The sequence below is a fragment of the Brassica napus genome, chromosome C7 (assembly GCF_020379485.1).
Source record: "Brassica napus cultivar Da-Ae chromosome C7, Da-Ae, whole genome shotgun sequence".
Taxonomy (NCBI): domain Eukaryota; kingdom Viridiplantae; phylum Streptophyta; class Magnoliopsida; order Brassicales; family Brassicaceae; genus Brassica; species Brassica napus.
Genome location: NC_063450.1, coordinates 27300776 through 27315491, shown reverse-complemented (window position 1 = coordinate 27315491; position 14716 = coordinate 27300776). Strand labels below are relative to the sequence as shown.

At 40.1% G+C, this 14716-nt stretch overlaps 1 protein-coding gene across 1 annotated transcript; it reads right to left on the bottom strand.

Annotated features, from left to right (window-relative positions):
• Positions 1 to 547: 547 nt before the first annotated feature.
• On the bottom strand, positions 548 to 8947 carry LOC106399090 (DExH-box ATP-dependent RNA helicase DExH12). Its single transcript, XM_048762605.1, has 5 exons — positions 8726 to 8947; positions 5655 to 8617; positions 4521 to 4910; positions 853 to 4084; positions 548 to 761 (listed from the first exon to the last, which is right to left on the bottom strand). Exons 2-4 carry the CDS (start codon positions 8604 to 8606, stop codon positions 866 to 868), a joined length of 6561 nt encoding a protein of 2186 aa, XP_048618562.1. The 5' UTR covers positions 8607 to 8617; positions 8726 to 8947; the 3' UTR covers positions 548 to 761; positions 853 to 865.
• Between the last annotated feature and the right edge of the window lie 5769 nt (positions 8948 to 14716).

Sequence of the window (14716 nt, the reverse complement as noted above, 5' to 3'; positions counted from 1 at the left end):
TTGTTCAATATAAGTAAATCTAGAAAAAAACATACAAATTTGTTCTCTTAAGATCCTTGTACGAGAAGTAAGAGTGATGATCCGTTCTTCAAATGGATGCATTATTAATCTGTAGAAACATTGAATGAATCTTTATACCTGTGCAACAGTCCATGGCCATGGCAAATAGTGTAACTAAAATTATTTGATCCCAGATCCAATTTTGTTACTACTAGTCAAAGCTTATATTCCCGTTCCCCATAATATAAAATTTTAACGATTTCATTCCTTTTAAGTGTAACTAACAAAATTGAAGATGCTCACTCTATAGTCCAATACTTGTTTCTGTCTTTTCTCTTTCCAAACTCGAAAAACAACAAAAGTAACATCGCAAAAGAAAAAGACAAAACACCCACAAGTGTGTTGGATGATTAAAGTGCTTATGCAAAGAAAGATTCATACTACAAGTTTATAAATGGTTGATGAAGAAATGGTAGTGAGAACTTCAGTCACTGCCCAGTGCTGCTTTCAATACGTCTCTACAACATCTTGGCCTCACTATTGTCCCTTAATAGAAGTTGCTGCATTTCATTAATATTCGTTTCTCAAATCTCCAGCTTTCAGAGAAACAGAACTCGAAACGAGTTTTTGACACGTCTACTGTTTCGATTTTGGTCCAGACAAAACAAAAACAAACAGTACAGAAGCACAATTTTGGTCTAAAACTCAGGACACATATTACATAAAAGTGAGAATGCTCTTCTCCAGAATCCACAGCACGCCTGCAAATAAAAGAAAATATGTCTCATTTTCTGACTTTCAAACTACCAAAATCCAAGTTTTATCTGACAAATGCACTAAAAACACACTAACCTGAAACACAAGATCACTCTTCCATCTGATCTTCAGCGCCAGACTCCTTGACATCAACGGAGAAAGCGTACTCTTGGTCACAGCCTAAGTAAGAGTCGCACATGAAGTAGAGTGTGTACGACTTCTCTCCTGCTTCACTCGGTACTTGGAAATCGAGCTTCACCTTCGCTTTCTTCTGCAAGGATACACGCTTGATGGCAACCAACTGGTTCGTCTTGGTGTCCCCCACAACCAGCCACCACCCTTCTTCTTTGGTCTTGGGATACCTGGGTGCATCCACAGCTCCCACTTCCGTCCTCCCCTCCATGTCTCTCTCAAGCATCACCTGCAACGTCACCTCCTTCCCAGCGGTCACATCTTCACTGCCCACAACCTCGTAAGTCAGGTCAATGTTTGGGAAGCGGTTGCAGAATCTGGCAATGTCTAAGAGCTCAGTGTCCTTCATCTTGAGAAGCTCTTGGCGTTCTTCATCCTCCATCTCCACAAGATCAAATACGGTTTCAATGTTATTCTCCTGGCATCTTTTTGCCAAGTCCTTTGTGAAGTGAGGGAGCTGCAAAAGCATCGAGTCACGCTCCCACATGCCTTGAGTCACCATCTGGCTTGCTTCCATTGCTAACAGAGCAAGATTCAGCCAGCCATTGCTTGATATCACATCCACCATCGCCTGTAGAAGTCTGGTTGCTGATAGAAGGACCTCACGCTGATCCATTTCCAAGTTCGTGGTAATGCTTTGCCTCGAGAAATGAGCCTGAAGAAGAGCGTTTGCTTTCACATGAGGATCTGTGCAGTTTGGGTTTTCAAACGAGAACCTCTGGTGATTGATGAGCCTCCTAACTCTGTCCTCTTCGCCAGGCCTTATTGGGATCATGTCGTACTCTGAAGCCGATGTTAAGATCTCAAGAAGTCCCTTCATCTTGGTTTTAGAAGACAGAAGAGAACTGAAGCGCTCGATGGTGGTGTAACTGATGTAATAGTAGGATGAAATCATCCCAAGGTTGAGAGCAGAGAGGTCCATCTCATCCTCTATCTCAATGCACTTACTGGCTTCAAGATCAGACAAGGTGTTCTCAACCAGCTCTGATAAGTGATCAGACAAATGTCTGTGGCTCACTCCTTGAAGATTGTAGTAGTTAGGATTCTGGGGAAGCCTCCTGTACATCAAAGTCCATGTAAGATAATCAACTGCATCTTGCTTGTTCTCTATAACCCCAGCAACCACTTCTGCATTGAAATTATTATGCAAGAAATGCTGGAGATGACTTTCCACAGGGAAGGCTTCATAAAGAAACTTCTTGTAATACTCTTTTCGAGGAGCATGGCAGAATATCACACACTTTCCAGCATTGTCAAGTAGAGGTCGGCTAGCACGCCCCATCATCTGAAGCAAATCAGAGACTGCATAATCTGAGTGTGAATTCTCCCTTCCATCGTAGTACTGCGTCCCCATCACCACCACCAGATGTGCAGTTAATGGAGTGCCCCAACACAATGAACTGCTCATCACACAAACCTGAATCCGTCCAGCTTCAAAGAGTTGTGTCACGATCTCCTGATCTTGACTGCATAAACCCTCGTGCAAGTACCCAATACCATGGCGCAGTGTCTCCTTCAATGTTTTCTCGCGCAGTTCATCAACAAAATCCTCAAGTTCTTCTAGTTTCCCTAACAGGAAATCAGGGCTCTGTGGGTTGTCAATGTGAGAGTAAGCCATCAGATCCACAGCAGTCAAGCGGACATGTGTACGGGTTGGGACAAAAACTATAGCCGGCTTCTTGTTCTTGGCATGCTGGACTATGGCGGTGTAGGTTGGCTTGGTCATTGCCTGCATCCTGGCTTCAAAACTGGATATATCCACTCCTTGTATGTGGATCTCCAGTGGAACAGGACGGACACCAGGAGGGAAATTGAATAGGCCGTGAGAACTGGCCCCAATCCACTCCCCAAGATCTTTCGCATTTGCAAGGGAAGTAGAAAGCGCAACAATCCTAATCTTATTATCACCCTGACTAGAAATATATCTCATTCTAGAGACTATCACCTCCAGCACTGTACCACCTTGACCTTCACCAATTAGATGAAGCTCGTCCACAATGAAAAGACTAACCTGTTGTACGTATTTTCTCTGTTTCCACCTGCGAGACAGAGCATCCCATTTCTCAGGAGTACTTATAATTATCTGACTTTTCTCCAGCAGCTTAAGATCCAACGCTGTCTCCCCGGTCAGCTCAACAACCCGTAAACCAAGAACCTTCCCAAACTTCCTCTCCCAGATGCGAAACTGCTCCTTAGCAATAGCCTCTTTCGGAGCAATATAGACAACACGCATTGTAGCATCAGGTCCACTTTGCCTTTTAGTATCATCTTCCTGCCTTAGGAGTACTTCTTGATGATTCTTCAATACAGCAAACTCAGCACATATAGTCTTCCCACTTCCCGTTGGAGCAGCAACCAACACATTATCGTTAGTGTTATACAAAACATTAAAGACTTGAGTCTGCACCGGATTGAAATGCTTGAAATCCTGATAGAGTCTCTCATAATTCGGATTCCTAAGCGCTGTGACAGGGAGGGGCTGCAAGTCCAGTAGCTCTGTAGGTGGCGGGTACTTTTCTGGAAGTATAAGGTGTCTAAAAGATACAGGCAACACAGTCTGCGACCCAAGCCACTTGTCTGAAACCACTCGGACAAAGTACTGAGGTGGCAGTGGTTCAAAGATTGGGACAGTGAAGTTCAAGGTGTGATCCTCACTGATATACTGCTTCTTCAATAGAAAATACTCATGATGAAGGATCTTCTCACAATCATTGTCTTCCACAATGATCCAAAACGGCTCCACGTATTTATGAATTTTCTCGTCCCACTGGAAGTCTGGTGTAATTGTGAGCTCCACCCGCAGAACAGTTCGAGTAATAGGCTGAACTTGTGCTGCAAGAACCAATTTTGGGAACTGGTGGATGAACTTGTGAAGCGGTCTGCCCATCTTAGGACTACGAATAAGCTCTCCTAGCTCCTGTGACGACAGGTCATAGTACCTCTCCCACACCAAATCCTTCTTCTCCAACTTCATCAAAATCTCATTAGGAATTCCATGAAACTGACGGAGAGGTGTCTGGACACTCCACATCCTCTTCCCAACCATTTTAGACAAGTTCAGAGCTTTCTCAGCCAGTTGAGCCCATCCGCGCTTCAATACAATTTCATAGAGAGCTCGTACAAGACGTCCAGCACTCTGAAAACGATATAAAAAATGAGACGTAAGCACCAGAGAACAGATACAGAAATTTAATAATGTAACTAGGAGAGATGAGAGAAGAAAGCACAGAGAACAAGGAACACAACAGAGACGAGATACATTATGTAACTAGGAGAGATGAGAGAAGAAAGCGGAGAGAACAAGGAACAAACCAGAGAACAGATACAGTAATTTAATAGTGTAACCAAGAGATGAGAGACGAAAGCAGAGAGAACAGATACTGCAATTTATTAATGTAACTAAGAGAGATGAGACGAAAGCAGAGAGAACAGGGAACAAATCAGAGAATAGATACAGCAATTTAAAAACGTAACTAGGAGGGATGAGAGAAAAAAACAGAGAGAACAAGGAACAAACCAGAGAACAGACACAGCAATTTAATAATGTAGAGATGAGAGAACAAGCAACAAACCTGAGTTATATAAACCATGTCTGATGTCAAAGAAAGACCCTCAAGCTTTAGCTGTGAAATGTATGCCTGTAGCAAAACATTAATCTTTGCACTGGGCTCCTCCAGTGTTTCCTTGATCGGAATTGGGACACGATCCAGAAGTTTGGCCAGTTCCATCTTCTCATCTTGCCGAACAGTCACATACTTGAACTCCTCACTCAGTGAGAACAGACGATAAAGATCTATATCACCCATCGTTGGCTTCAAATGCTCATTGTACGTAGCTATGGTCCCATGACTTATATAGTAGTAGCTAGCAATCCTTCCCAAATCAGTAACTTGGAAATATCCACTTTTCCTGTCATACTTAACCAAGTTGTTTTTGTCCAAGATAGTAGCAGCTGAGTGTATCTGCAAAGAACAATGATTCAAGTAAACGTTAGACACAGATGGCCATAAATGATATATTTTTTTAAAATTAAACTTTGGAGCAATGACATTAAATCTGTGATCAACTTGAGAGAAACAAGGCATCCTACGGTTCATATTGGAGTGCTTGTAAGTTGTAACATACAATGAGAAAGCTACTGATACTAGGAACAACATTTACTGGAAAAGAGCAAACAAATGGCAACGTCGTTATCATATACACTTCCCACTAAAAATTCTCACAGAGAAATCTACAATACCAATTTCACAATCAATGTGATAAGCACAAGATATCCAAACCGTTCATCAAGGGCATATAGTGGACAGAGGCAAAGCTACCCATATTAAGCTCAAGAGTTCATCAAGAATATTAAACATATGAAAAGCAATTTCAGGGAAATGACATCAATTCATCAGATGCAAACTTCTTATTCAAATTCTCAGAAAATATGAAATGAATACTAAATTTGTAATCAACTTGAAGGATAAAAAGCAAGCAAAGTTGATAACAACAGCTCATCATGGAGCGCACATATTAGACAGTGGGAAAGCTTAAGTTAATTCATTAAGCTAGCAAATAATTTTTCTACAGTGGGAAAGCTTAAGTTAAGGCATTACGATAGCAAACAATTTTTAAACAGTGGGAAAGCTTAAGTTAAGGCATTACGATAGCAAGTAAATTTTTAACAGTAGATAATAACAAGTAAAAGCAGATTAAGTACGTACCAGGTCAGCTCTTCTTTCCTCCAAGACTACGTCTTTTACAAGGGCATCAGGCGCTAAACCATACAGCGTTGGATTACGAACCATACGGATATAGAGATACGTATACCCAAGCCAGTGGCAAGCCTCTTTAGCATTCTGGACAGTTCCAAGAACAATTTCAGCATTAAGCTGATCAGCAAGTTTGGAAATGAACTGGCTCTCAATAGGTAGTTGCTCATTCATCAAAGACAGATAATACTGCAGCTCGCTGTAGCCAGTGATAATTATACCCTCCCCATATTCATCATACTGAGGTCTTCCAGCACGACCAAGCATCTGCATAACATCCAGGGGACTGAGTTCCATCCACGCTCCTTTCTCAGGATTATAGACCTGTGTTCCTTTGATTATGACAGTATGAGCAGGCAGATTCACACCCCATGCAAGAGTTGCTGTGGAAACCAAGACTTGCACATGCCCTTCACCAAAAAGGGCCTCAACTATCTCACGATCACCCCTTGTTAACCCAGCATGATGAATAGCAAAACCGTAAGGCAGAAGTTTCCTCAGATCACCGTTCTTTATAAGTTCAATCTGACTCAGAAGAACTTCACGACTTGCACTGTCTTCTTTCAAGAATCTGCTGAGTGTATCCTTCGCCATTGCGGTGTCCACTATTGCTTGTGCAGTTTTTGCCGTTTCCTTCCTCGAGTGAACAAAAATAAGAACCTGTTGCTTTCCAGCACCATCCACTACTTTCTCATAGCAAAGATCATTCATCAGCTGGAACCTCTGCAATGGTTTTCTCACACTGATTCCAATATACTGCTGACCAAGAGGCACCGGTCTGTAGCTGCGGTCGAATTTAAACAACCCTTTCTTAAGATCAACCCGCAAAAATAAGGCCACATCTTCGTAATTTGGCAGTGTGGCTGACAAACCCACCAAGCGAATATTCTCCTTCGTGGTTTCAATCTGCCTCAGAGTCCTAGCGACAATGCTTTCAAGCACAGGCCCTCGATTATCATGAAGAAGATGGATCTCATCGATTATAAGAAGTCTCACAAGCTGGGTGTAAGTGCGATCACCAGACTTCCTTGTGATGATATCCCACTTCTCTGGTGTGGTGACAATTATCTGGGTCTCCTCAATTTCCTTCCCACTGAGGGACTGATCCCCACTGAGTTCCCTCACAGTGACTCCATAATCCTTCAGACGATTAGACAGGTTACTTACAACCTCAGCAACTAGGGCTTTCATGGGTGCAACATACACAATTTTGTACTTTCCATGGTTGAGTGTTCCATCTTCGTTCCTACTGGACTCAATTTGCTGCAGTATGGTGAGCATGGCAACGTTGGTTTTCCCAGCACCAGTTGGAGCACAAAGAAGTATGTTATCTGCCTTAAATAGCGCTGTATCGTACACTTTGCTCTGAACCCTGTTCAGCTGTTGCATTCCCTTAAAAGCCGGCTGAGCCCAACCTGGCATCTCGGTGATTTTCACAAGCTTCTCACCGATATCCACCTTTTTAGAAACCCATGGCACGTGAACTTCATCATACCCCTTGCCATGAGTTCTGTAGGAGCCAGCTGGAAGGTCACACTTCTTATTCGCCATCAGGAGACCACCTTGGTCAAAAGCCAAGCTCTCCAAGTCCAGCATCTGACGCTGACCCTTCAACCAACCACTCTCTAAATCTCTATCAGTAACATCTCTCCTGCCTCGACCTCCATCTCCAACAGTTTCGTCCCTCAGACGTCGGGCCTCTTCATTAATACTTTTCTGCAGGTTCTCCTCCCTCTCTTTCGCTGTTGCTCTTGTTGCATGCAACTGATCCACAATTGCTGCCAGTTCCAGACCCAACGCTCTCATCTCCTCTTCAATTCTGTTCCTCTCTTCCTGGTCCTCTGCCCTAGCCAAACGAGTACACCACACAATTTTAAAACGGTTCCGCAGCAGAAACTTAACGAGGCTGAACTTTTCAAACTGAAGATGCATAAGCAGCTTGTTCTCAACATCCCTATCATCCCCTTCAGCGAGTATCTTAAGCAGCTCTTCAGCTAGTACTTGGCACTGTTGCGGATCAATCTGCTGTTCATAAGCCTGAGATATCTTTCTCTGGAGCCAGTAAGCATCAATATCCTGAACGTTCAGACTGGTGCCCTCATTGGCATCTCCTGCATCCTCTTCATTTATCCCTGCATCCACTTGCATACCTCCAGTTTTCTGAGGTTCCTCATCCTCTTCATCATCTTCCTCCTGTACCATATCAGGATCACTCTCCTCGCCATCTTCTTCATTGTCCTCAAACTCAACAGCCACACCAACATCATCATCAAGCCCCTCATCTACATTTTCTTTACCGCCACCAGAATCACCACCCTCTTGAAAGTCGGTGATCAATTTCCCAATGGAAACAAGCTGATCAAAAACCTGATGAATCTGATCAGGCATAGGGTTCAGCAGCTTCTGAATCTCCGCCTTCTTTTCAGAGTTCTTCACTGCGTCGTTCTTGAGAACAGCCAAGATCTCATCCGCAGCACCACTAACAATATTCAGAGGCAAACCACCCAGCTGCTGCTGAATCAGACTAAGCATTGCCTCATAAGCAGCCCTCGTCTCCTTAGTCTTGGGCTGATAAACCACGTCGTCAGTATCGGTGAGCACACTCTCTTCCCTGAGCCGACGCCTCTTGCTCTGCCGAGCAGAAACAGTATCATCCGCAACAACATCACGCTCCTTCTTCTTCGACTTCTTAAGTTTATCCTCCAGCTCCTGAGGCTTCCCCTTAGCAACTCTATCTCCAAAAGACTTGGGATCAATCTTCCCCCAAAGAGTCTCAGGCTCTCCCGTAGGCTCGTGTGTGTCGCGAGGACGATTCTCACTGGTTAGCACCAAGCTGGAGTTGGCTCTGTACTCATACTGCTTGAATCTAGCATGAGCTTCCGCACCGCCTCCCAAGTTCGCCATCGCTGGAAACCCTAGGATTCAAAATCAAACAGATAAACAATGTTAACACCACAAATCGGATCTAATCGAATTTAAAAACACCGGCGAGAACCGCCAAGCAGAGAGAGAAGGAAACTTACGGAAACAGCTCGAATCTTCTTCTCTGCAGAGAGTGAGTGAAGCTTCGTGTAGATTATTAGGGTTTCTCCGTTCTCGCGTTCTCTAACTAACTCCGACAGACGGATCTCTCTTATTTCACAGACTTGAGGAACGACGGCTGCGAATCCTTAACTATTATCGAATTAACCGCACCCAAAACCCATACCCGGCCCAAGTATGTACGTCGGTTCCGGTTAGGTTTTTCCTATATGACTGCACAGATTTTAACTTGTTTACAAAATTGGATTTCTTAACCAAACCAGATCGGTTATTATCTATCCCAACCAGACCGGTTAAAACAAAGATATTCGACACTCGACAGTATATAATCCAAACTGCAAAATATATTTTTTCTATAATAAATATTCAAGTGCCTCGAGCTGACCTTGCTAGTTATTATTATTTTTATTTTTTTAACTCATCCTCAACTTTCATTCACCAACTTTTGGAGTTACACATGATTTTAAACTTCTCAGGAGATTGAACCACTAGGACAAACGAACTAACCTAATATCGCTTAAGATCACTTGATTGGACCCGAAATTAATCAAACATGAGAGATTGTTTATTACTTCGTTTTATCAAATGAGTCCCATAACCGCATTCAGAGAGGAGATGCGTCGGTCTTTAGAAGCTATAGTCACCTTCTTCTCATCCACGTCGATATAGGAAAAATAAAGAGAATAGTATATATATATTATACAATGCAACAACGTGTGATTTTGACCCTAAAACTCCCCAACTCTTCTGCTCATCATCTTCAATAGAGAAAAAAAGATGACACATGAAGAACATATGGGTCCAAATTTTGTATCAGATAAATACATTTGGAAGAAATGATCCGTGCATCGCATCATCTCATAGATTTGGATTATAATCTGAAGAAAATCTCATCAAAGAAGTTGCAAAGGTAAAACATTCATGATCGTAGTTGACTTGGTTTGTCAATTTCCCTAGCTACTTATATTTTGTGCTATTATTATGGTTTTATCTCGACGATCTTTTTTCATCTCAATGATTTACGGATGAGGTTGTTGTGATATATGGACAACAAATTCTAACTTTGTAGAAGAAAAAAAATCTGTATAGGACAATAATTTCACCACTACAAAAAAACAAAAATCAAAAATCAAAAACAAATTATTAATTATTAATTTTAGTTGAAATAAGATTTATTAAATTTTTATTTACTTTTTAATATAGTATTTTTTTAATTTTTTTTACTGTCTTTGATAAAATATGAAAATTCAAAACATTAGTATACATCTATAGTTTCTTGAGATTTCAAAATAATTTATTAGTTATTAAGTTTTTTTTAAATGTAACAGTAATACAATATCCAATAATGAAGAAATATTTTCAAATTTAATAATGATTGATTAAAAACAGATGAGAGTTAAAAACAAAGGAGAGTTCCATCTAGACGAAAGTAATATAAATTATGCTTTTGGTCGATTACCAAAAAAAAGATTATTCTTTTGGTTTAAAAAAAAAAATGGAAAGAGAATTTATACTCAGGGCGGTTATGGGTCATAGGGCAAAATATTTTTTTTTACTCTTTAAGATTTATATTCAGATAATATTAAAAATATTTTTAAAATTTAATCAGTAATATTTTTTATATTTTGTGATGAAAATATAACTATCTACATATCAAATATTTTTGGACCATTTTCAGTTTTATTTATTATATTTATAATTTTTTAATATAAAAATATATATTTTTTTAAAAAATTGGGTTCATTAACTATTAATATACAGGGGGACACAGACTTGGATCCGAGGCGGTCGCACCGCTTGTCCCCCTCCTCAGCCGGCCCTGTTTATACTACGGACGAAGGAAATCTCAGAGACTTGACAACGACCATGCGCTGGGATCAAAAACAGAGGAGAGTTTCACCTTCAGGGTTTTTTTTTTTTTTGTCAACCACCTTCAGGGCTTTTTTCTTCTTCTTTTGATTGGCTAATTTATTGTGTATTTTCTGTGTATTTCTCTGCTTTTGATTATTATTATTTTGACCAAAGTAATAATAACCATCTGCTTCATGTTATCAATATACGAAGCATCTATTTTACTACTCTTTTTCTTTTTGGTTCTGTCTTTGTATATTTGTACTCTGTACAACCAGTAGTTCATGTTATTATAAGTTGTAAATTTAGTGCTAATCTACAGACTTAAGGAAGTACAATAACTTCCGATCCAAAAAAAAAGGAAGTACCATAACTAAGTAGTTGTGATGGTAAAATCAAAAGTACCTTATGGATACACGTTAGAATGAATAATATAAATGGTTAAACTTGGTAATTCTTCCCGTTATTTTTTTTTCTCTATTGAAGGTGATGAGAGGATCGTATTGCAAAGAATCTGATTTACTTTAAAGGTTACGGAGATACAACTTGTATATAGAGAGATAATAGTATATAACTAGGCATATTATTAGAGATCGAGTTCACGGAATCAAGAGAAAGTTTGTTAAAGAGAAAAGTCTTTTGTATTATTCAACTCAACTGTTTTTTACATACAATGCATGTATTTATACTCACTACTCTACCGGTTTATACATTCCACCGGTTCAGTCAATCTTATAATCTGATACACTCTAATACTCTCCCTTCAAGATGGGAGACACGAGTTGTGCATTCCAATCTTGCCAAGCAATGATTTGAACAGAGCCGTTTGAATAGCCTTTGTCAAAATATCAGCAAGTTGGAGCGCATACTGAACATGTATAGTCTTCAAGAACCCGCTCTGTAGCTTCTCACGGACCACATGGCAATCAATTTCAACGTACTTCGTACGCTCATGATACACTGGGTTGGAAGCAATGTAAAGAGCAGATTGATTGTCACAAAAAAATATTAGCAGGTACGGAAGGGGGACAATGAATCTCAGTCAAGATCGTAGATAACCATATGAGCTCACAAGTTGCGTCTGCCATAGCTCTGTATTCAGCTTCATAACTACTCCGAGATATTGTATGTTGCTTCTTGGACCGCCACAAGATCAAAGAGTCACCAAGAAAGACACAGTAACCGGTGATAGACTGTCGTGAGTCAGGACAAGCAGCCCAGTCAGCGTCAGAGTAAGCAGTAAGCTTCAGTGCCGAGTTCGCAGATTAAAACAGACATTGGGTTGGATCATTCTTCAAGTAACGAAGTACTATATATGCTGCTGTTGACTCAGTTTGTGGACTGCATACGTGATGTCCAGACGCATATGTGTCAAGTATAGAAGGCGACCCACGAGTCTCCTATAGACAGCCGCATCAAGAAGAACAGTTCCAGATGTAGCAGACATCTTCAAGTTTGGTTCCATAGGAACACAGAGAGGTTTACATCCCAAATAACCCGCTTCTTCAAGTAATTCAAGTGTGTACTTGCGCTGATTCAGAGATATTCCAGTCTTATTTCGAGCAATCTCAAAGCCCAAGAAGTATTTAGCCGGTCCAAGATCATGGAGCTTAAAGGCAGACTGCAAGACTTCTTTAAACCTCACATTGGCATCGTCATCATTTGCAACAATGAGGATATCATCGACATAGACAAGCACTGCCAATAACACATTGTCAACATATTTGATGAACGATGAGTGATCTGAGTGTGTCCTAGTAAAACCATCTCCAAGAATCACACTAGAGAGCTTCCGGTTCCATTGTCGAGACGCCTGTTTAAATCCATAGAGAGACTTGTGAAGCTTGCATACGGAATTAGGAGGAATCTTCTTGCCAGTGATCTCTTCATACCCTTGAGGTAAGCGCATATAAATCTCTTCATCTAAATCGCCATTGAGAAACACATTGTTGATATCCAGTTGTGTAATGGACCAGTCTTTGGTAGCAGCTAAGCTTATAAGTAAATGGAGAGTTCCAATCTTAGCCACGGGAGAGAAGGTATCCAAGTAGTCGAGCCCTTCAAGTTGTGTATAGCCTTTCACAACAAGGCGTGATTTATGGCGCTCAATCGTGCCATTTGGATTATACTTGATCGTATAAATCCACTTGCAACCAACATGGTGCTTCCAGGGAAGCAATTCACACACCGTCCAAGTACCAGTATCTTCTAGAGAACCCATTTCAGACTTCATAGCAAGCTTGAACTCATCAGACAGATAAGCCTCAGCATATGTTTTGGGAAGTTTATGTGTAGTGATCGAAAGGATAAAGTTTTTGTGTTCAGGATCAAACTTGTCATAGCATAAGAAAGATGAAATGGGGTACGAGGTTGTATGTGTAGAATGGGTAGGGGAATTAGAAGAATGATCTAAAAGATAACAATGATACTTATCAAGATATGCGGGTGATTTTGTCTACCTCTTTGACCTTGTTTCATTATTAGAAACACCTGATGGTTCATTAGGAATAGAAGATGTACTAGGCAAAGAAGAATTTCTAATAGGAATGTTAGCACTAGAAGGATGATGAATGTTTGATGTGTTAGATGGTATGATAGTATCATCGTTATTAGAAACAGAAGAAGTATGAGGAACTGAAGATGAAGTAGAAGGCATATGACTAGGATCAGGAAACGTTGTAGACTCATCAACAAAAACAGAGGAAGGAACGTCAGTGCCTAAATCAAAGAAATCAAAAAAAGAAGAATCTGGAACATGCATTGGAAGAACATCCTGATCAAACAATGATTTTTCTAAATCTAGAGAATGAGGATCAGTGGCATAAGGAAAGATCGTTTCATGAAACACTACATTGCGGAAAATTATGATTTTGTTAGTCATGGTATCTAAAATTCTGTAACCTTTGTAGCCGTGTGGATATCCTAGAAAGGCACATGGATTAGCACGAGGAGTGAACTTATTTCGATCTTTCTGAAGAGTAGATGAATAACACAAGCAGCCAAAAACACGAAGATGATCATAAGAAAGAATCTTTGTAGTTAGAAGTTCATATGGCGGCTTGTTTTGTAAAAGTGGAGAAGGTATTCTATTTATCAAGTAGATAGTTGTTTGTATGCATTCTCCCCAATATATCAAAGGAACTTTAGATTGAAAAAGAAGTGCTCTAGCTACATTCAAAATGTGTTGATGTTTTCGTTCTACAACTGAGTTTTGTTGAGGAGTATATGGACAAGAAAAGTAATGTTTAATGCCATTAGCTTTTAAAAGATCTGTGAAAGCGAGTTCAGGTGCATTGTCTGTTCTAATTGCTTTAATATTGTACTTATATTGAGTATGAATGAAACGTAAAAACTCTGGAAAGACAGTAGTCACAGAACTTTTATTTTTAAGCAAGTAAATCCAAGTCACTCTTGTACAATCATCTACTATTGTGAAAAAAAAAATTGTATCCTTCATGAGTTGGAGTCTGAAAAGGACCTCAAACATCAAGATGAATCAAATCAAAAGGTGATTGTGAAATATGAGGATTAGAAGGAAAAGACATGCGTTTTTTCTTAGCTAAAGGACAGACATGACACTGACTGTGATGGTCAATTTTACAAGTAGACAAAGGAAGGATTTTGGAAAGAATTTTAATTTTATTGAAAGATGGATGATCGAGTCTTTGATGCCAAATGTCAAGTGAATTTTTTAAAACCGAGTGAGCTTCAAAGTAATTTGTAGAAGATACGCTTTCAGAAATGTGATGATCCAGGACATATAGATTCTGGTAAAGGTTACTCTTCCCAATCATCTAGTCCTGAATATGCTCCTGAATAGGAAATGGGTTATCAGGAAAAATGTAACATGATTTAGATGAAAAAAGTACAGAGATTGTGATATCTTTTGTTAGTGCACTAATACTAAGAAGATTAAATTTGAACTGAGGAGTGTATAAGATGTCAACAAGTTTTAGCTTTGGTGAATGAACTACCGTGCCAGAGACAGTTACGAGAATTCTAGAACCATCAGGAAGAGTCACAATCGTGTCAATTATGTTTTTAGTGTTAAGCAACAAGGTTAAATCAGCACAAACATGACAGCTAGCACCCGTATCAATTATCCAAGCATCATGTATTAA

What these genes read in the sequence shown, in the direction of transcription:
- LOC106399090 (XM_048762605.1), bottom strand. Translation starts at nt 8,606, where the DNA reads ATGGCGAACTTGGGAGGCGGTGCGGAAGCTCATGCTAGATTCAAGCAG. An exon ending in AGGAAAGAAGAGCTGACCTG is followed by an intron (nt 4,911 to 5,654) that starts GTACGTACTTAA and finishes TGTTCTTTGCAG; the next exon opens with ATACACTCAGCTGCTACTAT. An exon ending in ACATGGTTTATATAACTCAG is followed by an intron (nt 4,085 to 4,520) that starts GTTTGTTGCTTG and finishes TATCGTTTTCAG; the next exon opens with AGTGCTGGACGTCTTGTACG.